Raw genomic sequence first — 27370 nt, 5'->3', positions numbered from 1 at the left:
CCTCCCTGAGAAATTCGACGTGAATCCTAGCATCTTTGACGTGTTTTTACTCCTTGCGCCGTCGGCCATTTTTTGGTACGATCGCTCGGTGGCGACGTCAAGGACGCCGGATTTTCGCATATAATGGGGCATCGATGCTCTCGCACTAAAAACACATCTGCAGGGGCGCGGAGCACTAGGCTGTCCATATAGGACGAACGCAACGCTCCAAGCCGGTCATCATCAGCCGACCGGTCGCGAGCCTAATCCTCGCTTGGCGTTCTTCGGTGTGCTTCGCGAGCGCGATTTCCAACAGCTGCCGAAGCTTCCGTGCATCGACCATCCGGTCTAAACACCATCTCGCTTCCTTCTCGCATCAGTGCCTATGAGATGTCTGCCAAGGAGCCCGACGCCACAATCAGCACCTTTTTCTCGGCCTGCCTGAGTCCCGAATCGAGCAATGTGAGCCACAGCGTGCAGCAGTTCCTCTCCTGGAAGAAGTCCCTGCGACTGCCGTGGCCCGACAGTGCCACCTGGGAAAAACCGCCGCACCCGCTCGACGTGCTCCTTGAGCTGGCCATCAGCTGGAACATCAACGTACTGTTCAAGGTATGTTTGGGGACACGTCTCAGCTAACGCGAGTCAAGAAATTGTCGTTTCTTTCGGCTTAAAGTCACTCTGCCAGAAGCGTTTTCCTGATGTCATCTTCATGATTTTGTCCCCTGGGGAAACGGATCCGTTAAAATTTCTCACTGACTTCCGTTGTGCTCGTCCCAGTATTTCCTTTTCTCGCCCCTGCTCGCCAAACAGTTTTGTCTTTCTGGGTGTTACAATCCCTGCGTGAGGGGAGGGGGGAGGGGCAGATGGCCTACAAAACTCACTACCAGTATTTACACTTCTATAGTAGTCATGTTAGGAAAACGGGCATTCCGCAAAGCCAAGCACACTGCTTTAAGCTTAGCAAAGATTTCAACGCTCGTTGTGCGGAAATGAAAGACGTTCTTGCTATGCAAACGTACCAAAATGAGATAATTGATGATGCTGTAAATCAGGCTGGCAAGCTTAAGCGGGTGGATATATACGTACTCGAAGCTAAATCGCCTAATTGTGACTGAAACACTAACATAATCCTTAGCGACTCTGCGTCGGTGCGAAAGGTTTCAGCTATTCTTACAGAAAGCACCATACAATTTCATCCTTGCTCAAAGCGATCGCCTTAAGCACATATTTGGGAAATCGCCCCCTGTTAATTCTGAATAGGAAGAATAAAAGTTTACAGGATACTTTGACCAAGTCAACCCTAACGTTGGCACTGGTTGCACGCCTTGCACAAAATCCCGTTCCCATCTCTGCCCTCACATGAGAACTACAAAGAAAGCTATCAGCCCCGGGCCCAACCTCGCTTCCCAAATTAAACTTTACGTGCCACAGTGCCCATGTGGTCTAACTTCTTGAATGCACTATCTGCAATGAACGGTGTATTGGTCAGACAGATACAGCTTTCAGAATACAGTTTCTTTTACTACAGATCGGACGTAAGAACTCTTCTGAATCTTCCTCTATCCAAACATGTCAACTGTCCTGGTCACTCTTTCGATGGCTTAAAAGCGACAACATTAAAATCAGGCTTTCGCTCACACCAGGATCGAACAAAAATACCTCATTTCGGTTATCACTGAAAACACCTGGAAACTCATCTACGTGCTTGCTGATTAGAACAATGCTTTTAAGTCCTAAGGGAATCCCTTGTAATTTAACTTTGACGCTTTCCTTGCTTCGTGCTGACATCTTCCTCTTCTTCCTCCATCTGTCACTCTCTCCCCCACCCCTCCCCTCATTTCTTTACACTGTTTCCAGCCGCTGTTGTGTCGCATGCCCTTTGCACGAAAGGAACATCAAAGCGGCTTCTCTTATTTCGTAAAGGGGCCCTGACACTCCATTTATCGAAGTACAGAAATCTGCTCGAAGTTAAAACAGACTTTTTCGGAAACACCTTGCCGCAAAAAAGTACTTCACTGCGTTCATCAGCGGAAGCGGAGTTATCGGCAATCAAACACCATAAGCAGCGCCTCCGCTCTTTCTTCAATGACTTGCACTTCGAAGGCTACGGCGGAGCGGGGCGTGCCCACTACGCTCCGCCTACTGAACGTCACCGTGGCGCACAGTTCAAATTTGATTTAGGGAGTTCACGCAGACGCCACTACTTCCGATTTTGGCGCCTACCACGCGCCGAACACGGTTGTCCTCGGCGAGCGGCACTACGCTCAGCCAGGGAACTCATCGGGTCACCCCGCGGCGGCCGCGCTGTTTACGTAGCATATCGCAGCTACATGGCCACTGTAGTGCGTATGCGCAGCGTCTGCTTTGTGCACGACAGGGCTTGAGCGCGTGCCCTCGCTCATATTCTTCGGTATGTCCGTGCCTACATAGTGCGGACCGATTTTGTCCTGCACCAGCTTGGCCGATTGATGGAAGCCAAATAAGCTAAGTCTGCCAAGGCCTCTAACCAGGAGCGGCCAGGAGTGGCCGCGCGCTGCCAAGCGTGCGTGTGGTCCGACGTTAAGTTTCGCGTGGTTATAGGCTAGTTGAGTGCTCAGAAATAGTCGAAATTAGCGAGACCAGACGGCTACGACACTGGTAAGCAGGGTGTCGAGAGTTCAATTCCTGCATGGGCGGTCGCGGGCGAGCGTGAGCAGACGATAATCGGCTCCTTTCGAAAGTGCGTAATTGCAGCAGAAATTCGAAAGCAGATTTGCACTTACTTCAGCCTGTTCATTAAACTGCGTCATTAAATCTACACACTAACAGTGCAAAGACGCGCACTGATCCAGACACCCATCTTGATCAATGTCAGCTGTTGGCCAATAGCAGTGGCGTATGGGAATTTGCTGTATTACGAAATGAAGCGTCCTGAAAAGAGGGAGGAGCAGGCTTCTGTTGAAGAGAGAGCGTTTCAGAAGAGGGTGATCTCATTCAACAAAAATAAAATTCCTAATGAATGTCATATGCATGGCACGAGGAAAGATAAATCCCTTTTACTTTATCATTAACAATAATTACCTCCACCTGCTATGAAAGGGTGCACAAGCACGGCACTACTGATGTGTGCAGAAAGGAGCGCTTGTGTAAAGTTCACCTGTTGCTATACGACCTCCTCTTTTTCTCGTCAACGCTTGTGTGGATTCTGGTGGCGAAGTGGTTTCCAGGTGTGCTCCGTCGTTGTTCTGCGTGTTTGGTCAAAAGCTACGGCCACCAGATAATTGTTTACTCTAGCTGTCACCGTGCGTCTCCGCTGGCCGATGGGCTTGGTGTCAGACTATGCGACGAGCCTTCAACACCCACAGCTTTCTGGGTGTTGAAGGCTCTTGGTGTGAGACTATGCAACGAGCCTTCAACACCCACAGCTTTCTGGGGCCTGCGAAGAAACAACGTTCTGTACATGGGTGTGATTTCTACACCCGTGCGACTGGCCTTTTGCTGCATCGCTTTGAACGCTGGAAGCTCGAAACGCCAATCGATTCGAATTGCGGGGCGTTTCAAAAGACAGCTTCAATGGCAGACCACGAAACAAATATCGCACCTTTAACAATACAAATGACGTCATTCAACTTTCGAATTGATATGGCGTCACATTATCTTTGTTCCGTTGGAAGTGCTCCATCGTAAGAGAGACGGCGGTACGCCCCATGAACTGCTGATGAACCGCAATGCTTTGAAGGCGTGGCTTGAAAAAAAAAATATATTACGGGGTTTCACGTGCCAAAACTACGATCTGATTGTGAGGTACGGCGATAGTGGGGGACTCCGGAATAATTTGGACTACCTGGAGTTCTTTAATGTGCACCTAAAACTATGCACAGGGGCGTCTTCGCATTTCGCCGCCATCAAAATGCGGCCACCGTGGCCGGTTTTCCATCCCGCTTCCTCGTGCTTAGCAGCCCACGCCACAGCCACTAAGCAACCACGGGGCGTGACGTGTGGGCTTCTATGGAAGCTTCGCTACTAGGTATATTTGCGTTGGGTTAGCGTAGCGTCTTTGTAGAATAGCCTTTGAAATAGGTATACAGTTTTGCACGTCTTCCTTCACGGATACTTCTGCTCATGCCCGTAAATTTTGGACATTGCCCTTTCGACCATTCGTTGAACTTCACCGCAGTGCACTAGCATAACTCAAGGAGCAGCACTTTCTGAAAGTGACACGCATAAAAATCGGCCGAATTTCACCATCTTTCAGTTATCGACATCCAGAAGGTACTCTCTTCTAATAACATATGCATTTACGGCACTTAGTGGGGGCTTACCTGCTGCGTTATAGCAGTGTTTCATTCCGGGCCATAGCGCAGCTATAGTGCAGCAGCGAAATTACAATGCTGTAAAAACATATGTTATTAGAATGCAGTGCTCTCCCTACGTTGTTAACTGAAAGTTTCTGAGATTCGGCCTATATTGTGCTATTTTTTTATGTGATCACCATTGAATTGCGCTAGTGCATTGCGGTGAAGCGGAACAGACGGCCGAATCGTTAATGTCCAAAAATATCGGGTAGTCGCATAAAGACGCCGCGGGTGAAGACGTGCGACACTCTATTATGCCTATACAAACGGACACAATACTAAAAAGGTTCAAGAAGGTGGCCCATGTGGATATGTACAAAATTCCTGCACGTGGAGCCATTCAATGTTCAGGACTCAAGAGAAAATGATATCTAATTGGTGTTAAAGCTATATAGTGGCGACAGACATCATATATTTCATGATAACCATGAACAATTATTTATTAAACATTTTAATGATTTGCTTTGCATTTAATGATCTCGGAGCCACGTGAATGCAGGTTGAAGCTTTCTATTTGCTAATTTGCTATTACGTGTACCTAGCACCAGTTTTGAGAAATGTGACGTCAGAATCCGCACTGAAATGCATTGCCGTTTCAGGTAATGATTCTGCACTGAAGAATAATTCTGTAACGAAACAATGTCAGTTAGAACAGCAATGCATTTCATGGCACGTTTACAGTGCTTGTTTTTGAGACTATTTTCAGGAACAAAGCTTCCAGTGACCGGTTATATTTTGAGTACGGTAATGCCTAAGTCATTTAGCACTCCTCTCCGGTACAAAAGACAACACTACGAAAATGAAGGTGACTTCAGTTCTGACATTACAACGGGATCACAAGTCGTTAAGGAAAATGTTAACTAATCTAATATCAGTAAGTAATATTTGTACTAACGATCTATACGGAAGCTCTGTACGATTGCTTTTGGAACTTTTTCAGCAAGAACGAAGTTTCTTTTTCCAAGTTTTAACTTTTCAATAATCAACGGCAGTGTTAATCGCAGGGCATAAATTGCCATCGCCACCTTACCATTTTATAGTAGAGGTCATGCATCCATAGAGATATACACAAAGTTAGCAGCAACAATTATCGAAGACACGAAGTATCAAGAAGGCTCTCGTATGACATAAGTTGCAAGATAGCTGCCAATTTCCTCCTGAAATCTGCGAAACACATTATAATTGACGAAATGCGCCCTATGCTGCTTTTGCGGAGGTGAATGTATGCATACAAGTTCGACACGCCATATATTGCGTTGTTGGGAGCCTTCGTGAAAGGAAGTTTCCCGCAAACAGCGTCATGCCCAGTCATCACATCGCAGTCAGATTGCTAATTAGTGGGAAACACTAGGAATTTCTGGATACGACATTGCCTTTACGACATTACGGAGGCCTGAGGTGGTGATAGCCAATTCTTTGAGTGACGTCAGTCGCAGCCGTGAGAAAAGCAGCTGACAGAAACCATGTAGTGAAAGTGCTATGATTACATTTAGTAAAGCAATGAAGGGGGCTAGTTGGTGAACGTTCATGGTTATATTGCGCTCAGTTTTACACAGACATTGCTATGATTGCATTGCTATGCTATGCTATGATTACATTTTTTTTTTGCACATTCAGAGCAATCTTGCTCAAAATATGGTCGCATCGCACTTCTGCAGCACAAGAAAATATTCACAGGCAACAATATTTATTGCCTTGCTCTATATTACTCCACTAATACTTTTTTTTTCACCCAGGCCATCAAACACTAGTAAATACGCCTCTGGGAAAAGCGCTGCCTGGCCGCGCAAATTTCTGCAGCAGCACTAGAAATGCTGCAAATGAATCGAAATATTGAAGCTCCTTGTATAATACCTTAAAATACACATAAATGTTAGCTTCTGACTACCGTAAGGAACGAAGACATCCCTACTGCGAGCACAATTATCTCTGTTTGCTGTCAGTATGTCAGTTGCACATTCTCTGATTTCCTGCTTAGCAGTGAAGCTCACAGTCAGCGCTTGTCTACATCGTGCCTTTCTGTCATTTTTTCTGCCGTCGCGCTGTGCGAATTATCGAAGAGCTCACAGAGGCAGAATAATAACGTTACAATCTCATCGTAACTTGTTGGCGCCACACTACAAGCAACAGCTGTTACCCGGCAACGAAACAGGCATAAATAAACCGCAAATAGATAAAGAACTACCACAGCAGATACCTGAAACTTAAACATAAACTAACATGGCCCAACTTTTCATCCTAACGTCTAAAATCTGTGTAAGCTCTTCTGCGCAATAACTTTTGAGGACAATAAGTATGCAAGATTAAGGAATGTACAGTAATGCCTAAGTCATTTAGCACTCCTCTCCGGTACAAAAGGCAACACTACAAAAATGAAGGTGACGATTGAAAGGGACACTAAAAGAAAATACTAAGTCGAGCTAGATCCATAGAGTATTCGCCTTCAAGACGACGATCGTTTTCTGTGTGCCAATATATCACTTTGTTCCATAGAAAATTGCCGTCGAAAGTTCCGCAGATGCTTCTCAATTTGAACTGCCCACGCCATATCCGAGGACTTGACTCATGTCCACGTAACTTCGCTCTATGCTGTTACACAAAAAAACAAGAATCAAGTTCGTTCAGTAACAAGGCAACCTATATAGCATAGATTACTTGCAAATTTAGGTTAACTCGAAGGTTATTACGCTAAGAGTGTAAATACCATTTTAATATATATCCGCAAGTATATACACCGAGATAGAGACCCTGCCTTTTCCACTTGCACGAGGCGCATAAAAATAACGAAATACTTAGAGGTACTTAAATCGTAACAGAACCATAAGATGAAGTCCATACTTTGCACGAGTGCCAATTAACCAGCTTTATTGTTAACGAAAATGAATCTCTGAGGCGCATGTCTCCTAAATGTCACTGTTAGATACCAGAAGTCGCCCTTCGAAATAAGGAGACAGAGTAACCGCCTGCTCCCGTTTTATGTCGTAATTGTTTTTTTCTTCTTGTACAAAGTACAGAGGTGAATATGCAACATCATGTGCTGGGTTGCCTTGGTGACGCTTCATGCTGAATTTTCATGTCATTTCGTTGTTGTTATAGCATACTTCATGGTTGCTTTTCGTCGTCTGTGAAGACACAATGGCCTATGTCCTCTCTAACTTGGCCTCTCCGTAGGACAAGCTTGGCTAGAAGCCATGCTTGAGAAATACCACAATAATATCAATTTTCTCTAACGCTGGCAGCAAGAATATGACAAAACCTCATACAGACATCCGCCTGCATCTTGTTTTATATTCGGTATGAATATTTCAGTTCATTGCTTACGAATTAGATTTGGCGAAGATGTAAGCCAATGTGTAATGTTGTTCAAGAGGCATCAGACGCATAAGTAAGCAGCCGCGTAATGCCACTGCATCGGTGGCGTAGACATGAATTATTTTTCGTGAGGGAGGTTTGCACATGGGCGGGGGGGGTCTGAAAAATATTTCAGGCGGAGGGGGGGGGGGGGCAGGCACGTCACCGATGCAACCACCTGGCTACGTCCTTGCCTTGTATTCTAGAACAGTGCCCACCAGCTTAGGGTGGCGATAAGGCATACGATAGAAGCGAAGCAAAACAAAAATGTTTACTGAGTGTTGCTGCCACGGGAGCCGCCAATGTGTAAATTAAACAACCCATCAAGTAACCAATTGAGTATTATCTGTTCTTTTAAACCCCTTTCAAGAGCGCTGCTGTAGAACATGTGAAGCTCGACTTTTGTTCTACAACTTTGAAACGCGCGAAAATACACCTAGGGGTAATCCCACAAGGGGGGGGGGGGGGGACAAGGTACATCGTTTAGTTGACCCAGGGCACCAGGGAAGCGTGATACGCACTCCGTATATAGCGCACTCCAAACGTATTTGCTAGCGCTAGTTTGTATAGCTGAATACTTTCTATAATGTGATACTAAATAATGCAAAGGGGTCTACAAATATTGTTGCGTTAGTATTACTATTGTACGTAACGATCATTTGCTATTTGTGTAGCGTATTCGGCACTTGTCTTACAAACGTCCTCTCCGGTAGTTTTACATCGGGCCTTTCCTTGTTAACTTCTTATGCAATTATATTTTGCCAAGTAGGCCAATAAATGAACATGGTACCAAGTTCTTGTGCGTAAGTGCTTGCTGTTTCGGGACCTGCTTTTCCAACTACTTATGCAGTGTTATCGTACATGTGTCAACACTGAAACCCGATCGCTCATATCCGCTACCCTCCCCCCCACCCCGTTCCTGAGTCCGACAGTAACGACACCGGCAACGCTTTGTTGTAGCCGAAAGTGTCGCTAGACATGCGTGGTATTCATGACGAACAAATCAAAGCCTGTCGCTAGGTGTTCATGAATATCTTTATAGCCAGGCAATTACGGCCGTCTTGAGCGCATCGCCCTTATCTCGTGTGACTTTATTTTTGTTTCCTTCGCATTCGGTAACGTAAGGCACTGACGCACACAGCGCCCTGCGCGCCTTTCCTCGAAGGTGCACGTGTACGCAAGCACCGGCCGCCGCGCACAGACTGTGCTGGCGCTATCCGCCGGAGAAATGGACACCGTCTGGCAGCAGCTGCGCCTGATACGCATACGGCAGAACTCGTACAAGGACTACTTGGACGACCATCTCGAGCTGCTCGGTTCACCCCCGATCCGAGACGACCGGAGCTTTCGCGAGCTTTTCGACGCCGAGGAACGGCTGTTGCAAGTCCTGCGGGCTGGCCTCTTCAGAACCCAGTCGTGGTTTCCGCTGCGGCAGTTCCAACAGGTCAGTGTGGAATGAAAAAAGAAATAAAAGGTCGTCAGTATCGCACAAAGGCACAGCATTGAAAGCCATATGTAGCAAGGTTCAGTGCTGAGCTTAAGGCATCTGAATAAGCGGGCAGGATAAGGACCCCGCAGGGGCGTCTGCGTAAGCAGGCGTTTGGTGTGTTGCGACACCACGTACCCGAGCACACGAGGGTTGGACCCTCCCGCGTGTAGCCGTGCGCGGCTTAGCCGTGTCTGGGGAAAGGGGGATCCTGGAGGTTGAGCTGATGCCGGGTGTTTGGACCTTTAAGGCCCCCCGGCGGAGGCAACACGCCTCTTTGGCCTCTGCTTCACATAGACGGCACCCCCGGACTGACCCACCCGGGGGAAATCGGTAGTTGCCTTTTCCTGTCTCTCTCTCCCTATTACCTTCGTCTTTCCCTTACTTTCCACCTTTCCTGTCTTCTTCTGGTTTCCTTTTACTTCCAATTTTTCCAGGCAGCAAGGGTTAACCTTGTGTGGATAACCAACCTTGGTTATTTCATATTTGGTTATAGGGGCGTTTGCAGCGTTTGTATATTTGGTATTTAGCCGCGTTTGTATATTTGGTACAGCTGGCGTTTGCAGGCCGTGTTTCACAGGTCCTGCAGCGTCCCCTTGTAGGACGCCACGGTGGGTGGCTGGCGTTACTGCCGAAATCTCACATATCTTTATGGCTAACTCCTTCCCCCGCTCCCTGATCGCCCTCAGAAAAGAGGGCGCACCGATGAAGTATTCAAATTTTTTGGTCGGCAAAAAGAATCTTTCCCTCGTTTCCACGTCATCCATTCTGAAAAACCAGCTAAACCAGTGCGAACAATTTCCCCATTCCTTGTAGGAAAGTCCCTTACCGAAGTTTTTGGCCCAGGCTATAAGGCGTCGAGGATGGCTAGCGGTGACCTCCTCTTGGAGCTCCGCGATCAGAAACAATTTGAGAAACTGCCTAAACTAGTATCATTTGGGGAGACCCAAATAGTAGTAACCCTACACCGTACGATGAATAACACCCGCGGCGTTGTCTCGGACGATGATTTGCTGGAGCTCTCTGAGGCTGAACTCTTGGAGGGCTTCAGTGAACAGAATGTTATAAATGTCAAAAGAATCAAGATGAGGCGAGATGGTAAAGAAATTGCGACCAAACACCTAATACTCACCTTCAATTCAAGTGTCCTGCCCGAGTCAATCAAAGCCGGGTACATCAAACTCCGTGTAAGACCGTATGTGCCAAATCCTCTGAGATGTTTCAAATGCCAACGTTTTGGCCACAGCTCGCAGAGCTGCCGAGGCCGCCAAACATGTGCAAAATGCAGTGCCCATGAACACACGTCTGAAGCTTGCGCGAACTCTTTGCATTGTGTAAACTGTGATGGAGAGCACGCCGCGTACTCGCGGTCGTGTCCATCTTGGAAAAAAGAAAAAGAGATTGTCACGATCAAAGTGAAAGAAAACATATCATTCAAGGAGGCACGTAGGCGGGTGGCATACCTGCCTAAGAACACATTTGCCGAAGTGGCGCGTCAGGGGGCTGCGCCACAACGGCCTCCGGCGGCTGTCCGACCCACACCCAGTGAGGCGGCTGTGAAACCATCCGCCCCCTCGGCGGCTGCAGGTAACGCTGCTACGCCAACTCAGCAGACGGGGCCATCGACACCGAAGGTGGGCGCAGCCGAGGCTACCACAACCTCCCCGGCCCCATCCAGCGCTGGCAACAGCCGGCGCAGCCAGATCCCCCAGGGAGCCCCATCGACCTCCGGGCTGGTGGGCGCAGGGGTCTTGCCCTCAAAGGCGGGACTCTCTCTTGTAACTGCTCGCTCGCAAGAGCACGTGTCCGCCGCCTCACAAGAGGCAATGGACACTACACCTGTCCTCAAGGCGCACCAAACGCCTAAGGAGCGGCGAGGCTCCCTCGAACGCTCGAGAAAGGGCAGAACCCCCGTTACAGGGCCTCGAAACAGCTCTGTAACCTAAGGCATCACTTCCGTTTCCGTACACACAGCACCAATTTACTCTAAATATGGATAAACAAATTATTCAATGGAACGTCAGAGGTCTTCTTAGAAACCTGGATGACGTACAAGAACTCATACACAAACACAATCCAAAAGTGCTATGTTTACAGGAAACACTCTTAAAATCAAAACACACGAACTTTCTCCGACAGTATATAACTTTTTGCAAAGATCGCGATGATGCTGTCGCATCATCGAGAGGTGTAGCTATTGTTATCCACAAAAGCATTGCGTGTCAACATTTACAGCTCCAAACGCCTCTTGAAGCAGTGGCGGTTCGAGCTGTTCTCCTAAACAAACTCATCACCATTAGCTCGCTTTACGTACCCCCACACTACAAATTAAAGAAACATGAATTTCAGTCATATATAGACGATTTGCCAGAACCTTATGTTGTTCTTGGGGATTTCAATGCGCATAACTGCCTGTGGGGCGACTCTCGTGTAGATGTGCGAGGTCGTCTTGTCGAACAGTTCCTTTTCTCTTCTGGTGCGTGTCTGCTGAATAAGAAGGCACCCACATATTATTCTCTAGCAACCAGAACCTTTTCTTCAATAGATCTTAGTATAGTTTCCCCGTCCATACTGCCTGAACTCGAATGGGAAGTTACGAACAACCCTTACGGAAGCGACCACTTCCCTATTCTATTAAGAACAATTAAAGAAAACGAATATCCACCACAGGCTCCCAGGTGGAAGATTGACACAGCAGACTGGGAGAAATTCCGAAACTTAACTAGTATCTCATGGGCTGACATGTCTTCGTTAGGAATTGATGCTGCAGTGGAGTTTTCCACAGCCTTCATAATAGATGCCGCATATAAATGCATATCACAAGTAAATGGCTTGGCATGTAAACGGCGTGTTCCGTGGTGGAACGACGATTGTAGCATCGCTCGTAAGAAACAAAACAAAGCGTGGGGGCTGCTACGCGCCTCCCCCACTGCGGAGAATCTTATCAATTTTAAAGAAGCAAAATCCCAAGGCAGGCGAACCCGCCGACAGGCCAGAAGAGAGAGTTGGCAGAACTTTTTATCAGGTATCAACTCGTATACAGATGAGGCCAAAGTCTGTACCAGGGTTATTAGAATAAGAGGGCGGCAAACATATTCACTCCCTTTGGTAAACACAGAAGGCGATACCCTGCAAGCTCAGGCAGACTCACTTGGGGAGCACTTTGAGCGCGTGTCAAGCTCAATCAACTATTCCCAATCCTTTCTTAAACTTAAAGAAATAGAAGAACGTAAGCCAATCTTACGAAAATCCAGACAGAATGAACCGTATAACCAGCCTTTCTGTATTGCCGAGTTGAGAGCTGCATTGAACACATGCAAAAGCACTGCACCGGGACCTGACCGAGTCATGTATGACATGATTAGAAACTTACATACTGACACACAACTTACACTTCTCACACTTTTCAACACTATTTGGGCTGCGGGATACCTCCCATCCACATGGAAAGAAGCAATTGTGGTCCCTGTTCTTAAGCAGGGTAAAGACCGTTCCTTGGCGGCAAGTTACCGCCCGATAGCTCTTACAAATTGTCTTTGTAAGCTTTTTGAAAAAATGGTTAACCGCAGACTTGTACATTTCCTTGAACTCAACAATATGCTCGATCCCTTCCAGTGTGGCTTTAGACAAGGGCGGTGCACAACCGATCACCTTGTGCGCATTGAGGGAAACATTCGCGACGCCTTTCTACATAAACAATATTTCCTATCCGTATTCCTCGATATGGAGAAGGCGTACGACACCACGTGGCGCTACGGAATCTTGAGAGACTTGTCGGGAATTGGCATCCGTGGCAATATGCTCGTCCTAATAGAAAGCTATTTGCCAAATCGTACCTTCCGAGTAAAAGTTGGTAATGCACTGTCACGTCCTTTTACGCAGGAAACTGGTGTACCCCAGGGAGGCGTGCTGAGTTGCACTCTCTTTATCGTTAAGATGAACACACTACGTGCTTCACTGCCACCGGCCATCTTTTATTCCGTATACGTAGACAATATACAAATAGGCTTCAAATCCTGCAACCTCACAGTATGCGAGAGACAGGTACAGCAGGGCTTGAACAAGGTTTCCAAGTGGGCAGACGAAAACGGATTCAAAATCAACCCCCACAAAAGTCCCTGTGTTCTTTTTACTAGAAAGAGAGGCCTGGTTCCAGCTCCTTGTGTTCAAGTCTGTGGACATCAAATACCTATCAACAAAGAACACAAATTTCTAGGTATTATACTAGACTCCAAGCTTACTTTTATACAGCACATTAAATATCTTAAAGAAAAATGTCTAAGGACAATGAACCTACTTAAAATTCTATCCCACTCAACATGGGGTAGCGACAGGACGTGTCTGATGAATGTTTATAAGAGCCTAATTCGATCACGATTGGACTATGGCGCCGTCGTATATAACTCAGCCGCTCCGAGCGCACTAAAGATCCTAGATCCTGTGCACCATCTAGGTATCCGCTTAGCCACTGGCGCTTTCAGAACTAGCCCGATTGAAAGCTTATACGCGGAATCAAATGAATGGTACCTCCATCTACAAAGAACTTACATCAGCCTAACATATTTCCTGAATATACATTCCAATCATCAACATCCATGTTTTCACACTGTTAACGATATGACATTTACTACACTTTTCCACAACCGTCCCTCTGTAAGACGGCCTTTCTCGCTTCGTGTGAGGGATCTTAGTGTTCAAATGCGTGTCCCACTCCTCGAGCTTCGCCTAATGCATCCAAGCAAGGTGTTACCACCTTGGGAGTGGCAGCTGATTGAATGTGACATATCCTTTTTAGAAGTAACAAAACATGCACCAGAGATGGAAATCCGAATGCATTTTCTTGAACTCCAGCACAAGCACTCCTGCGCAGAGTTCTATACAGACGCTTCGAAGTCAAATGCCGGGGTGTCTTATGCTGCCTTCGGCCCATCCTTCTCAGAATCTGGTGTACTGCATCCGGAAACAAGTATCTTTACGGCCGAGGCCTACGCAGTACTGTCTTCTGTAAATCGCATAGGAAAATCGAAACTTCAAAAATCAGCGATATGTACAGACTCCCTAAGCGTCGTGAAGGCCTTGATGTCACCCTATAGACACAAGAATCCAGTACTTAATGAACTATATTCCGTCTTGTGTAAAGCGTACATATCTAACCAGAATATCATTATATGCTGGGTGCCTGGCCATAGGAGCATCGAGGGCAACGTTCTGGCGGACTAGATGGCCACGTCTATAGCATCGCAAGCCGTTAACCCTACCGCTGAGGTGTCTGTCACAGATCTGAGGCCTTTCTTGCGAAGGCGGCTGCGGGCCCACTGGCAACGCGTGTGGGACGCGGAAAAAGATAATAAGCTCCACCTAATAAAGCCACAGTTAGGACTCTGGCCCTCTACAATAAAATCGCGCCGAACAGATGTCCTATTCTGTCGTTTAAGAATAGGACACACATATGGCACCCATAACTTTCTACTGACCGGAAGTGAGCCTCCAAGCTGTGGTAGATGCGGGGAGAGGCTGACCGTACTCCACGTCCTCCTGGAGTGTCGGGAAGCCGAATCTGAGAGAGACATTTTTCATTAGCATACCGACAGCACGTGCCTCTTCATCCTGCAATGCTTCTTCGTCCAGAACCTCTTTTTAATACAGACTCAGTGCTAGGTTTTCTGAGAGATGTGGTCTTAAATGTTATTAGTCCAATGAATTCGTAGCGCCTCCTCTCTAGAGAGGATGCCACTACGATAATTGTTTTGCATAGCACATGCCTCCAGGCCCTTGTGTTTCAAGGGCTCTAAGGAGGCAGTAGTGCTCTGGCATTTCTCATAATCTGATATATTTTACCTATCGTATCATTCTTTTTATATGCATCTAAATTTTCATAGTACAAGTCATACGTCATCGCCATAATTTTATCATACAGATTTTACGCACTTTAGAGCGTATATTTTAAGGCCTCTTTACAGCCACCTCACACCAACTCCATAGTAATCATAAGTACACTGCAAACTCATTAGCACAGACATGGCGCTCTTTGGCCATACCTGGCCCTTGCGCCACAAAACGCCATACATCATCATCATCATCAGGATAAGGAGCAAGCCAGCAGTGTTGCAGTGATCGCATTATATTCCCACCTCGGTCGTGCACAAGACGAAATCGGAGTAAAACTGTCGGCGCTGGTCAGCCTCCGAAGAATGGATTACATAAACTTAGTCCAGCGTTCACCACGGCGTGGTATGCTCAAAGGTGCTCAGAAGGAACGATTGTACGTGTTCGCACAACGTTCGCGTCAGCAGTGCAAGCCAGATCACATCCCTAGCTCTGACAGAATGGATTCAGCGAGACGTGTTCCAGTTCGTCCAGTTAGCTACGTCGCTTTTGGAGCCAGATGGACTTCGTCTCTGCAACCCTTTCAATTCTCCAAGCTGTAGGCCGTGCTTGCGTGCTTATAGCAGGTCATGAGTACAACGCCGATGGCGATGGCGCATAGCGTCAGTACAATTGAACGAATGAATGAATAAACCGTTTTAAATGAAAACAAGAAGGCTCCTAAGCCTAAGTGGGGAAAGGGTGGGGAAGAAAGAAAACCACCAAATCGTTCTGGAAATGCCGATATCTCTTTCAAATTCATTGAAGGCCAGGAGGTGATCTCGAGTCCCAACCTGCGGATTAATCGATTCTTTCAGAGTTGGTATGGTGGCTGAGTAACTGGGGCTAGCACTGTTGAAAGCAGGGCATTCCCATAGGAGATGGCGTTTGCTCAGTTTCGTTGGCGCTTTGCAGCAAGAGCAGTAAAGCACGGAATTGGGCACTGCACGAGTGCGTGCTTTGTGTCACTTTGTGTCACCACTTGACACTCACTGCGATTAATGTTCGCGGCGCAGCGCGAGGCACTCGGTTTGGATGATTAGGGGTGTTTGGCCAAAGCGGTCCAGTGTGCCTAGTGCAGGGATTACTGTCTGGCTATCGGTCAAAATGTGGAACCGGGAAGTCGGCGCGAGTTTGTCTCTACCAAGGTGGCCCGCCTCTAAAATGGCCAGGAGTTCAACAGTGGTCACGCGAGGAAACGCTTCTCCCAGTGATCCTTCTGTACTGTGCGTCGCACCAGTGTCGAGCTATGCACTACAATCGCGGGCCTCGTGTGAGTAGTGCTGGCGCGGAATGCTGCATCAGTGTAGAAACGCGTCGCAATAAGTGGATCACAGGATTCCAAGTACTGTCTAGCGTAATGCTGTCTTCCTTCTTTGTTCCGGTCAGGATCCATTCGATTTGGCGAGGGCTTCCGATCTGTGAGTTCAATGTATTTCCAGGGTGCTAGGTAGTCGACACTGGGCACTGGGTCTGTGTCGGGAGTGGCACCACTTCTCATTAGGAGAGCTCTGCTTTGATCTTTGCTGCTTCTACTAGGACTGTCACGCTCTTCTTAGGTTTCAACTATGACGGTCATGGTAGGCATTCGTGCAACAACAAAATCTGGCAGTATCGTCCGAAGGGTAAATCATTAAAAGCGATAAAAAGGATTAGGGTAGCACTGAAACTCCTCTGACAGAAGTTTACTTTCCGTTCAACTGCACGAAACTATATGGCAAGAACCCTATACTCACGGACTACATTCTGTTGCAATGAAAGGGAAAGTTACGGAGGCAAAGTGCACTGAAGCGAGAGCGCTTCTGAAAAAAGTCCCACATTCTTAAGCGTGTTAGTTTAAGCTGGCGAAGAGAAAACAGAGCCATATTATCAGAGCAGCGAAATAATGCAATGTACATCACTGGCCGCTAAAGAAAAGTTATTTATTTTTATTATTTATTTCAATATACTGCAGGCAGCAATGCCGCCCTAGCAGGAGACGGTTACATCAAGTGCAATGACAAAGATTTCACAAAGGAATCTACATTTGCCCAATCAACAACAGACGCTGGCAGGCAATTCCACTCTTCAATTGTGAGCGGAAAAAAAGACTTCTGAAACATTTTCGTCCTCGCAAAGTACAAGTGGATAACATTCGAGTGATTATAATTCTAGAAGACCTGTGTTGTGCGCGGGAAAGATAATTTTCGCGCGGGAGGCCAATTTTGTTTTGATACATCAAATAAAGCATTTTTAGTCTCGCAATCTTTCGGCGGACGCGGAGGGCTTCCAGATTCAGTCGCTGCAACATGTCAGTAACAGATGAAGAAGACAGATAGTCAGATACAACAAATCGGGCAGCGAGGCGCTGAATTCGTTCTACTTGTGCAGTATCTTTAACGTAGTGTGGGTCCCATACTGCGGAAGCGTACTCAAGGACTGGTCGAACCATAGTGCGGTGTGCCTCGAGTTTAACACTTGACGGCGAGTCCTTTAGTTTCTTGCGCAAAAAGCAAACTTTATGAAACGCTGTTGTACAAACGTTCTTCAAATGTTTGTCCCATCTTAAGTTGCTTGTGATAGTTAGTCCTAGATATTTGACAGACGTTACCGATTGAATAGTTTTATTAGCGATGTCGTACGTATGAGGCAGTGGCTTTTTCTTTGTGGTTATTGTCATGGCAACTGTTTTATCAAAATCGATTTGCATACCGTTTCGTTCGCAGCAGTCCGCGAGTTTACAGAGGCAAGAGGAGCTATTGACAACAGTATACATCACGCAGTCATCAGCGAACAATTTTACTGTAACAGAACGATCGATGTTAGAAGCAATGCCGTTTATATAAATTAAAAACAACAGAGGACCAAGCACTGAACCTTGTGGAACCCCACAGAATACCGGCAGATCAGTAGACCTAACACCCGCACACTCCACAAACTGTGAGCGATTACTCAGATAAGCCTGCAACCACAATATCAATCTCTCAGGAAGCCCAGCATTCCTTAATCTGTCAATGAGTAAAGCGTGTGGGACACGATATGTCAAGAAAAATGTATTCCAGCGGAGCGCTCTTTGCCTGCTTTCCCGCCTTTGGCATGGCTGCTGCCTAGCTGCTGTTGGGTGGGTCGCTATCTCGTCAGAAATAATTTTGGATAGTTGGTTATATATATATATATATATATATATATATATATATATATATATATATATATATATATATATATATATATATTGCTGTTCTAGACAGTGTTGGCAACGTTCCTGAACTTAGAGGGACAGTCCCGGCTTTTGTGTAAAGTCCGAAGTCCCGACTTCATCCTGCCGGGCGGCCAATTGTTCCGACTTTATTTCTTTTTTCTGCTGAATAGCAATCATAAAGGTGGATTTTCTTTTTATCATACCTGCCAGCTCGGTTGCACATTCCTGTCTTTTTTCTTGTGCGGCATGGTTATAAATGTAAATGACATTTCGTTTTTACAATGGTTATGGTTCTGTCGTAGGCCCTCACCGCTCGCTATGCGTCTATCTGAATTGGCATCCGGGTTAGCTAGGCAATTACTCCACATTTCTTGTAAATCTCGACATGGTGGAACTAAAAGAAATTGTGCAACTTCGTTGCACAAGCACACTGGCAACCGCTGGTAGTTGCAAGGACAGTTATGTCATTAGATCACCGAGTCGAACTGTGTCTAATTAAAGGTATGAACATTTCTTGCATGCTTTTTGATTATTTTACCTCGTCAACTTAAGTGAACGAACAATCAATGGAAGCATAAATGCGATATTTTCACCATCTCATCCACAGTAGACGTAAGGTACTAAAGCACACCGCGTCGCTCAGTCAGCCCCACTTTTCCGACTAAAGATGATCACTCACAGTAAAATGCTGTTCAGACACGGCGTTCTTCAGTAGGCATTGTTTAGCACCACTTTTATGTGCAGAACCTGTGTCCTCTTATCGGATAAAATCAGAATACCTTTCATTACAGCCTACGTTATACAAGAGCAGCATCCTCTTCTGCCGCGACGACTAGCAAAAAGTGCTTTCTTTGCACTCTGTCCTTTTTAACGACAACACACACGTCTCCTCCTGAGGGTATGCTCAGATATTAGGTGGTGCATAATTTTATAAACTTATAATGCATGACCGCGTATTCTAAGAGCCCCGACTTTGGGAACAATCTACTTGGTTGTTCATAATGGTCAATTAGTACTTTTAACAAACATGCTTTATATAGTGCAGACAATGATATACACTTTCGATTGTTGCGATGGCCGGGATGTTGAAAATGCGGATAGTAACGCTGAGAAATTTTTTACAATATTCGCAAACTATTGGAAAAATATTCGATATTTGATTCGCTTCTGACCTTATTCGATTGCCATTCGATTCGGTTTTAAAAAAAGCACGCGTAGTTGTGCACGCATCTACCAGCCGTGTGTTACGAAATAACGCGAAATTACATATGCTCCCGCGAGCACAACGGATTACATTTTCCATGCTTGAACGCCCGCTGTATAGTTCGCCACATCAGCATCAACAGTATAGTTTGCCACATCAGTACCTGCAGTATAGTTTGCCACGTCAATAGTAGCATCACTGCATTGAAACTATGAACGGGATCAAATAATTTTCCACTATTTCTTGACGGGGCCTGTCATCGTTTGTCCGGAAGTCATGGCTGTCCATCCAGGGCCTTCAACACCACGCACGCTGCGCAGTTTCAGAGTCCGGCTTCCGCCGAAGGATTAATGCCCTGCGTGACCACGCTGCGGCAATGTGCCGTGGTCCAAATGCATGCGACAGGCCCGTCGCCTCTCATTTACAATTCATCTGCTTTCTCGGGTTTCGTGTGGTCGAGAAATAATAGTGCATTCGAATCGAGCAGGCGATACGGTCGGCGTCTCGTCCTGATTTGGTGGACTTATCGTGATTGAAACACGCACTGTGCAGAAACACAGACATCATCAGAGCGCAGTATCTTGCAATCGTGAAAGCGGCTGATGAGCGATCACCTTGCGCTGTCACCAGAGTTTACTGCTCTCTCACTGGCCAACAGAACCCCTTTAGTGGTTTGTCGATTGCGTCTTTCTCAAAATGTCCAAAAACGCGCACGTCACCGCGCCTGGCTTATGTTTCCGCAGTGGTGATAAGCATCGCAGAATAGAACAATACTCGTGTCATCAATGTGCACGTATTTGAAGCTGTGAGAATGGCACGTGAGCTATACCGTACGATCTAAAAGCAGCAGCAGTGATCGTGCGCTGAAAACATTGTAGGCCGACCTTTCCTGTATGGTTATACATTTGATTTGGAAAACGGGTATAGCCGGCTCATTTGAGCGCTGTCAGGTACGCGACGTAATATGCGGCTGACACAGGGACTTGCTCTCACGTATCAATAGTACCGCTATGTCTCGGCTCTTTTAGATGACCCCGTCACTGCGGCCCTCTGACTTGTGGTTCCAGCTGCTACAGAAGCACCTGGTGGACCATGTGCTGCTATCTCCCGATGACACCATGGTGGCGCACAGCACAGAGATGCTGGCCGAACTTGACACCTTGCTGCGGGACTACGCCGACAGGGCCGAGAAGGTGCTAGACGCCGTTGCGTGGACCCTGGTGCAGACCTACCTGTGGGCCATGGTTTCATCGCCGAGTACAGCATTCGGCAGTGGCAGCATCATGATCGCTACCCTCCTTCATGTGCACCAAGCCTGCCAAAAGCTGGTCGACTCGCGCCTAGGACTACTCCGCGCTGCTCCACGTATCGTGTATCGACACACGTACACGGTTAGTGCGAACCCCGCAAAATACGCACGGCCTTTTAAGGTTTGCTAACGTGTTGATACTGGCGCTTAGCAGCCAAAGCTTCCTCTTCGGACGAAGCTGTATCCCTGGCATCTGAATTTAGGCACTAAAATGCAACGGAAGAAAACGCTTATCTAGACAACGACAGCAATGATTATGATGAGCTTTGATTCTTCTAAAGAACAAACTCTAGTGATTGCAAGAAGCGGAATTTTTTTGAAGTCATCAGTGTTTTTATAGAGAACAATTTTACATTTAAAGATTTCAGAAACCAAACTGCAACTTACGGCTGAGCAACTCCACAATAAAAAAACAACAAATTTGGGAATTCTGTAAACAGCGTAAAGTAATACAGTTGAACTCTTCTGCAACCAACGCCTCTACAGCAAAATGCCATGATTAACAAAGGATTGACTGTCCCGGCCGAATCCTCATTTTTCATGGGTATCGTGAATGCCTATGCAGTGAAGACAAATACAACGAATTCCCCTGTACAACGAAGGAATTTAGGCGTCTCCAACGGCTTGTGATTTGTTGTTATAGAAACCACACCGAGGTGGGCAGAGCGCGGCTCGGTGATCTCTCAACGCCGCAGTGGATGACAACGTGAAGATGTAATCGTAACTACTGACAGAAGGCGTCTTTAAAGCCATCGAGTGCAGAAAAAACGCGAATGCCAATCAAGGCGACAGTGAACGAACCATAATATTGTCGGCAAGTGAGGAGTGAGGCGATAGCGGCATGGGACGCTCTCATCATTACTTGGCGCAGCTCCTGCTTTTCTCCGCGGAGCATGCTATGAACCTCGGGGCTTTAAGGCTGGCCGCAGTCGCACATGCTGTCACAAGAAGTGTGTAAACAAAAAAAAAATATTAGTGACTTTCTTCACAATATCGCTCGATATTCGTTTTAGATAAAGGTTTTCTGTGGCTGAACGTGCTTACCCTGCCATATTGTCAACGGCATGACGCGACAGCTTTACAACGAAGTGACCTGTATAACAAATGATTTTGTAGATCTCCAACACTTCGTTATAAAGGTGCTTGACTGTACATCTAAGGTGGACGAAATTCATGTATCAGCCCTATAAACCCTCCGAAACATAAGATAATTTGGGAGTTGGACTTTCGCGAAGCCGTTGTGAACGTTGTAACAAAATCACGTAAGCTGAAAATTCATACATCAAACTTATGCGCTTTTGGTGCTCTAATTAAAGCACTCAATTTACAGAACTGCGATGTCTATTGTTTGTGCAGTCTTACAGATTTGTAAACAACACTCTTCTAGATTATATTTTTGTAGGCTTGCCAAATTTTTGTAAAGAAAATGCATGCCTTACATAAAGATTTTGCTTCTAACAGTCACTGGAATTTACCTTTCTCTCCCAATGCAGCAAATTTCATTCAGATCAGTTCCGCCACTATCCTATCAGAGCATTTCTGCATTTTACATGTATTTAAGTAGGTGGCGCTGGAGTTGTCCCCGATTTGAAGGCTTTGCGTTTTCTGCCGATCCTTGTCGCCGTTTACAGATCCTGAGTTTGCTTTGCAGCGACAAGATTTCCTCGCGAGCACCACGGAAAGCGCAGCCGCTTCCTTGCTTCAGTGTGAGCGTTCCCTGAAAGTACATGCTTCGGTTACTCGTGGCATTTACTGACGATGAGATTGAGAAATGCCGGGCAAATTAACTTTTGTTCTGAAATTTTGTTAGGTAGCTGCAAGGCTGAACGCAAAACAAGCGCACACGGCAGGGCTAATTCTTCGAGAACGATCCATTTCATTCGTCCTTCCTTACGATCCGTCGTGCCCAATGCCCAAGTGTGGCACCGCAACATGAGAGTCAATGGCGAAGCACGAAAATGCTCAGAAATAAAATGGATCGTTGCATAGTACCACCTACGCTTGGCTTTCAATGCCATCGTATGCTTGTTATGTGCCAGCGTTGCATGAAAACGGCGTTTTAGACGTGGCTCTGGCGCTTACACTAGCCCAGTATGACCTACCGGAGTCCGTTTTGTCCACGTTATACCATTCTTAAATTCGTAAATTCGGGTCGTTGATCTGGTTCTCCGAATGTGATTGCAAGGCGTTCAAGATCCGCGTCAGAGAGAGCAAGCGATTCCCGAAGGGCGAGAGAGAGAATAAACATTTTTATTAGGTAAACGCAGGCGAGCCACTCTCCGTTAACGCGGGCCGAGGGAGAGTTCCGGTGATGCGCGACTGAACGCGGGCACACCATGAAACATTACAGCATCACACCAAGCGAGAGCGCAAGCCAAACGAAAAAGAATGGTAGGGTACCAAAGCGACCGCTACAGTGGCCGCCACTTCCAAGACAGTCCTACGTTAGCACGTTTCCTGCACTGTAATAGGGTGCTGTCGCTGCTTGCCTCTCGACGCACAAGTAGAACTGAAGGTGTAGATTACAAATGCATATGTTGCCGCGTCGCCAACATCGCCGTGAAGCACAGACAGCACAACAGCAGAATTACAAAACCCTCGTAACGCCCGAGCCAACACCGGCAAAAGCGCCCTGCCGGAAGCTGCATAACGCTCGCGCGAACGGAAGCTGGCTGGATCGCGCAATCGCTCCGTCGATGGGAGCATTTCTGGACGCTCCAAGTCTGATATCAGCAATCTAAAAGAAGTAACTCAACAAAATTACTACCTATGGAGCTCTCCGAAACGGCCACCTGAAGTCGCCATTAGAATCCACCGCTCCCTGCCACTCTGTCGTTGGGCTAACGCAGGCGGCAAATCTTGCGTGTCACAAGCATTATGCTTCAGAAGAACTTCACTTTGGACTAGTTGGTATTTACTGTATATCATATTGACCGCAAATAAGACGGGGACAGAGGGAGAGAACACATAAACAGCACGGGCGGTAACTTTCAACTGTTTTATTCACTGCAGCCCGTGGGCATATATAGGCAAATAGAACATGCGCAGATCGCAGCAAACAAGAATACACATCAGCTTAGCGTGGCAACCAATTATCAAAAAAAATCTATTTCCGATTGAAACAACCTAATGGAAGTATCGCTAACACAGTCTTGGCCTTTCTTTTTTATGTGATAAGCCTCGATCAGTTCACGTGCAGTCTGGTCATGGCTTCTCCCCAGAATCTTTATATCCTCAAAAAGAGGTACACAGCGACAGGCATTGCAGTGCGCAGGTAAGTGCGCCAATTCATCTTTCGTTAACTTTTGTTCATGTTCCCTGGCTCGATCATTTAGGCACCGTCCAGTCTGTCCTATGTAGGACTTGCCACACGCCAGGGGGATTTCGTACACAACTCCTACATTGCATTTTGCATACGGCTTGGTGTGGTTCTTGCCACAACCTTGCCTTCCTTTAGGATCACGGGAGGTGTGGGGGCAGAGCCGCGCCAGCTTAAAAGGGGCTGAAAAGACAAGGGGGACTCCAAACCTGTCTGCCATCTTACTTAGGTTGTGAGCGACCCTGTGAATATACGGCACCACTTCAGGTCTTACGGCCATAGTAGTCGTCCTCACCCTTGCTTTGCCCCTAGAGGCTTATCACATAAAAAAGAAAGGCCAAGACTGCGTTAGCGATACCTCCATTAGGTTGTTTCAATAGGAAATAGATTTTTTTTTTATAATTGGTGGCCACGCTAAGCTGATGTGTATTCTTGTTTGCTGCGATCTGCGCATGTTCTATTTGCCTATATATGCCCACGGGCTGCAGTGAATAAAACAGTTGAAAGTTACCGCCCGTGCTGTTTATGTGTTCTCTCCCTTTGTCCCCGTCTTATTTGCGGTCAAAATGATATACAAGCATTATGGCATTGAACAGGGTCGCACGTGCCAATCGATGCAGGTAGGGCAGCCTGGCGAGATCATGGTACACTTTAGCAGTTCGTACGTTGAGCGGCTCCACACTGTAAACACGCTCGCGTATCGTCTATCCCACTTGTCGTCTATCGCGCGGCATCTGTAAACGTCGAGACGACCAATATCATGCTCATGCAAATTGAGTTACGTTCTGTCTGTGCACTACAACATAACGCATATTGGCGATCAGGGAGTACATCGACTAAACCTGCAAACTTCTAGATTGCGCACTGTCGCTCACCAGTGCATGTACAAGCGGCACGCTGACCCATGTTCATGATCATACAGCTTGTGACTTAGAATCGACAAATAGTGAAAATCAAAGAATTGTTACGGTAGGTCACATCATACCGGCCCTGGATGGCCGTGCCTGATCTTCTTACGATGAGCGTTTCTTTAAGCAATACTGCGAGTGCAGTAGTGTAGTTTTGTATTTTTTTCCCACACGTTGCATCTGTGCATTTCAGATTCGCGGCCGGATAGACGACATGTTCACCACGATCGCAACAGCGGCCAAGAAGAACATCGCTAGTCTCCGCTGGGCACGCGACGGCGCCAAGGCGGAGGCCATACGCAAGCTGGACTCGATGACGCGCGACATCTTCCCCAATGACGTTTTCTTCCACAAGGAAGGTCGGCGCTCGCTGTACGAAGCATTCGCTCCCAAGGACCCTGAGTCCAGCTTCATCGTGCGCTTCCTAGAGGCCAGCGCCGTCCTGCGCGGCTTCCTGGCAACCGACGCCTACGAGGACGTTTACCGGCGGCGGATGGGCGAAGGCGGCGCGGCGCTGTTGTCCTACGAGTACTACAGGAACATCTTGCGCGTGTCGTTGGACGCACTCGAACGCCCGCTGTACACCGTGGGTGGCACGGACGCTATGAACTACGGCGGCCTCGGGTCTTACGCCGCCCGCGAGTTGACCCGCTCGTTCGACCCCGTCGGCAGCACCGTCGACTCGACGGGCACTTACAGGCTCTGGTGGGGTCCCAACGTTTCAAGCGGGTACTTGAAGAAAATGTCGTGCATGAATAATTGGACGCGAGAAGCCGTCCTCGACAGCACGACACCCTCGAGCAACCGTCCGGTGTTCAGCCTGTTCCCGCGCCTGCCGGCTGTGGAGACGGCCTTCCGCGCGTACAAGCACGCCTCGGAGAAGAAGACGGCGGACGGGCTGCAGTTGGCCTTGCTCGGGCAGCTGTCGGGCGACCAGGTCTTCTTCCTCACCTACTGTCACGTGCTATGCGCCACCGAGGAAGGAACTGGTGACGCTGAAAAGGCCTGCAATGTACCACTGGCAAACTTCGCAGCGTTCGCGAACGCGTTCCACTGCCCGGTCGGCTCGCGCATGAACCCGAAGGCCAAGTGCACTTTCTTCGAAGACGACGGTTGAAGGCGCATCGTAACTATAGAGTGCAACACGTTAGCCGCGTGATCCCCATCGTCATCCCCAACATTTTTCCCGTTTCCTTATGAGGCCGCTCAAATGACATCTTGTTAGTGCGCTAAATGTGCTAGCTTATACATGTTCCTGCTCGAGGCCTGCGTGCTGCGTGGAAGCACACGAGAACAGCCATTATGCGATTTATTGAATTTCGCCGATTTGCTTCTAATTCTCTGTAGCTTCTTTTTTTTCTGTTCATCATTTCATATACAGTGCCACTGACGGGCAAGTCCCATCTTGCCATGTTTATCACGTCGGCATTGCATGGGACATTCTTAGACGTATTAAATTATTCGTGTAACTGGTGCGCTGTAGTGAGTGTCAACATCTACTCTCGTTTTGTTAACGCAATATTTGTTGTTTCAATATTTCACTGGGCGCACGACACTTCTGTATATGTCGGCAGTAGGTTAAAGGAAGAAACATATTCTATGAGGCGCAAGTGCTTTGAGCTTTGTGTGTGCTGAGGCTCATGGATTGATTGAAGGGGCTCTGAACCACTTCTTAAAAAAATTATATTATGGGTTTTAACGTGCCAAAACCACCATCAGTTATGAGCCACGCCGTAATGAGGGACTCCGGAATAATTTGCACCACCTGCGGGAACCTGTAACGTTAACCGAAATGTAAAGCCCAGACCACACGTACGCTTGCGGATGTGCGCGAGCTCGCGTCCGCGCGCCCGCGCATGTGCAGACAGTGCGGCAGGGCTCGTATGCTTCGAAACGCGGCGCGATCTCGGTGAACAGCCGCTCTCTGTTATCGCGCGCTTGGGCTGCCTCGCGTCGGCGCGCCTGGCTACGCAGCTACGGCGCGGTACATTCAACTCTCAGCGAAGCAGATTTATATTGTAACGTACAGTTTAGTGACGGTACTTTAATCACTTTACGTTGCGCGAACTCGTGCCAGACAAACAGCTAAGCGAAATTTTCACTACAACGTCTTTTCGCAAGAGTTCGGCACTTCTTCTTTCCCCGTGCCCCGCGCTGATGACACGTTGCTCCGATCGCGCGTGCCTTGTGAGCCCGCGTTGCTCGCTTTACTGCCGCTATCTTTCGCAGGTAGCAGCATCAACTGGACGAGTGCAGGAGGTGGCTTGCGCACGTAATTTGAAATCATCTTGTGTCATTTTACCCTTCCAAGAGTGCGTCGTCCCGATGCTCATACAGAGGTCGGTGGTTTCTAGGCTGTCATTCGCAACGCTTGTGGGCGGAAGCAGTTATTGTCTGTCGTAGTATGGTTTCATTCGGATGACATGAACTATTTCTG

The 27370-nt window shown here is 47.3% G+C and overlaps 1 protein-coding gene across 1 annotated transcript; it reads left to right on the top strand.

Moving 5' to 3' along the window:
* The first annotated feature begins 369 nt into the window (after nucleotides 1-369).
* LOC142574331 (neprilysin-1-like) lies at nucleotides 370-26407 on the top strand. The gene is made up of 4 exons (XM_075683443.1): nucleotides 370-588; nucleotides 8830-9108; nucleotides 20426-20788; nucleotides 25127-26407. The coding sequence occupies exons 1-4, from the start codon at nucleotides 370-372 to the stop codon at nucleotides 26048-26050; spliced, it is 1785 nt and encodes a 594-aa protein (XP_075539558.1). The 3' UTR covers nucleotides 26051-26407.
* The last annotated feature ends 963 nt before the right edge of the window (nucleotides 26408-27370 follow it).

Source organism: Dermacentor variabilis, chromosome 3, assembly GCF_050947875.1.
Source record: "Dermacentor variabilis isolate Ectoservices chromosome 3, ASM5094787v1, whole genome shotgun sequence".
NCBI lineage: Eukaryota > Metazoa > Arthropoda > Arachnida > Ixodida > Ixodidae > Dermacentor > Dermacentor variabilis.
Note: the sequence above shows the minus strand (reverse complement) of the source record. Positions and strands in the feature narration are given on the sequence as shown.

Bases quoted from the DNA above. Each gene is read 5' to 3' on its own strand.
- LOC142574331 (XM_075683443.1), top strand. From the start codon at position 370: ATGTCTGCCAAGGAGCCCGACGCCACAATCAGCACCTTTTTCTCGGCC. The intron at 589-8,829 runs GTATGTTTGGGG...CTTTCCTCGAAG, and splicing joins ACATCAACGTACTGTTCAAG to GTGCACGTGTACGCAAGCAC. The intron at 20,789-25,126 runs GTTAGTGCGAAC...TGTGCATTTCAG, and splicing joins TGTATCGACACACGTACACG to ATTCGCGGCCGGATAGACGA.